General features: G+C 57.6%; 1 protein-coding gene across 1 annotated transcript in view; it reads right to left on the bottom strand.

The window, feature by feature from the left end:
• Positions 1 to 2,061, bottom strand: part of PPFIA4 (PTPRF interacting protein alpha 4) — a gene marked incomplete at its 3' end in the record, with an annotated part of 64,002 nt that overhangs the window by 30,531 nt on the left and 31,410 nt on the right. The window contains exons 9-10 of the mRNA XM_045298180.1: positions 1,599 to 1,707; positions 1,382 to 1,428 (exon numbers count right to left, since the gene is read on the bottom strand). Of these exons, the coding sequence (XP_045154115.1) occupies positions 1,382 to 1,428; positions 1,599 to 1,707 (156 nt within the window). The remainder of the gene's footprint in view (positions 1 to 1,381; positions 1,429 to 1,598; positions 1,708 to 2,061) is intronic.

Here is a 2,061-nt window from a genome sequence, read left to right as displayed (position 1 = left end):
GAAAGAGCGCTTAACTCTGCACCACTCCACCCAGGACCCAGGACCTGGCCCACTCACACCTGCTGGGAACAGCTTGAGAGAAATGCGGAATCTTGGGCTTCACCCCCAGGCTGAACCATTCAGACGCAGCATTCTAACGGGATCCCTGCACACTGAAGCCTACGACAGTGCTCTAAGGAACCCAAGAGGCTGTGGCACACTCCCAAGGGACACAGAGACACAGGCCGGGATCCCAGCCCCACCCAGTGAATGTTGCTGATTCTCTGTGCCTCTCTTGGCTTGTAAACGGTATCATCATCGCCTCTATCTGGAAGGTAGTGGTGAGCACTAGGTGAGGACGTTCACATAAAACACAACCTGGGGCCTGGTATGAACTCAGTGCCGTGTGACGGCTGCTCCTCTCCACCAAGGCAAACTCACAAGGGGCGAGGAGCTGGGGAGGCAGGAAAAGCCCAGCAGGCCTGACTGCCTTGGGGTTCCCAGTGGTTCCCGGTACATCACGGGGGCCCTCTGGTCTACCCTTGCCAGAGGGGCTCCCAGGGCTCACCCTACCCCTTTCTTCAGTGATCAAAGGACAGGAAAGAAAAGGGCATCTGTGGGCTGAGAGAGGCAGCAGACAGGGGAAAGAAACGGAAGCGAGCCTGTGTTCTATCTAACTCGCACCCCTCTATGCTCCGAGAGCCCAAGTGCCCTGTCTGAGTTCCTTTCTAGCTTCTGCAACCTTCCACCGGAGCTCCTCGCAGCTGCCATGTCCTTATAGACAGAAAGAGTGACGGGGTGCCGTCAGACCAGGGCTCCTCCATCAGTCTCTCACTGCCATTGAGTCAGTGCCAACTCACAGTGGCCCTGTAGGGCAGGGAGAACTGCTCCTCTGAGTTTCCAGGACTGTCCCTCTTTGCCACAGTAGAAAGCCCCCTTCTTTCTCCCTCCATCAGACGAGGAGTCTGACTCTCCTCCCATAAGTCTAAGCGTTCCCTCTTCCTCTATGGATATTCGGGGCAGGAGAGGACTTAGACTCGTGTCAGAACATGGCTGAGAGTTCTAGGGCCAGGCAGGAATCAGACCACTCTGAAACATGGAAGTCAGTCCTTCCTGCCCCTGGTGCCCAGAACCTCCCAAGGCTAGCTCAAGTCAGCACGAATGGTCAGCTGCTTCTCAGAAAACCCCTGGTGCCAACATCCCAAGGGTCCGGTTAACTTACACCCTCCCCTGATCGCCCCCACAGACCACAGCTTTTGTTCCAGAAAGCTGGTCAGCTCCATCTCCCCTCTTCCGCTCCACCCCTCCCCAACTACCAGAAACACACGCTTGCACACGCAGGCACACGCACACACACTTCTGTGGGGCCTCAGGGACTGACTGGCTGCCCGCCAGCCCCTACCTCTTGCCCACCAGGAGGCTGGGGCAAGGGGGGCACAGCTGTCGCAGCTGACAATGGCCCCAACCTCAGGGCTGCAGCTGTTGTCGACACAGGGGTGGACAGAGGGGAGGATTTGCACCACACGCCAGCCGTCTGTGTAACTGGAGCCAGGCATGCGGCCGAAATGACCCCAAACTCCCCGGGGAGAGCCCCCACACTCACACTTCTACCCCCTCACCTTGGCAGGCTCCTCCCGCAGGGCTGAGTAGCGGCGATGCAAACTGGGGGGTGTGTGGGTGGCTGTGGTCATGGAGAACCGAACGTCCACTGCGCTGCCCATGTGCGACCTTGAGTGGGGGAGGCAGGGGGTGGGGAAGGCAGCCCCTAAGGACTGAGAGCCCCCACTCATACCCACTGGGCCCACAGAGCAGGGGAGCTTCAGTTTGGAGAAGTGAAGACTAATGACCAGGAGCTAGCCTGCATGTTTGGGGTGCTGCCACTGAAGGAGGCATCCTCTCTGTTGCTCTGGAGGTCAGAGTGGCCCTGGGGTAATGCTCCAGGGAAGCACGTTGACTATAAGAAGGGCCTTCTCATAGCAAGAGTTGGCTTATGAGTAAGGTGACCAGATTTGAACATTGGTAAAGCGGGACACCATTGATAAAACTCATATCCTGACAAAATAGCCACATGGCAGCCGAAAA

This window comes from Echinops telfairi, unplaced genomic scaffold (genome assembly GCF_000313985.2).
Source record: "Echinops telfairi isolate 266 unplaced genomic scaffold, ASM31398v2 ScPeMD7_7424;HRSCAF=8462, whole genome shotgun sequence".
In the NCBI taxonomy this organism is placed as follows: Eukaryota; Metazoa; Chordata; class Mammalia; order Afrosoricida; family Tenrecidae; genus Echinops; species Echinops telfairi.
This window is presented reverse-complemented; position numbering and strand designations above follow the sequence as displayed.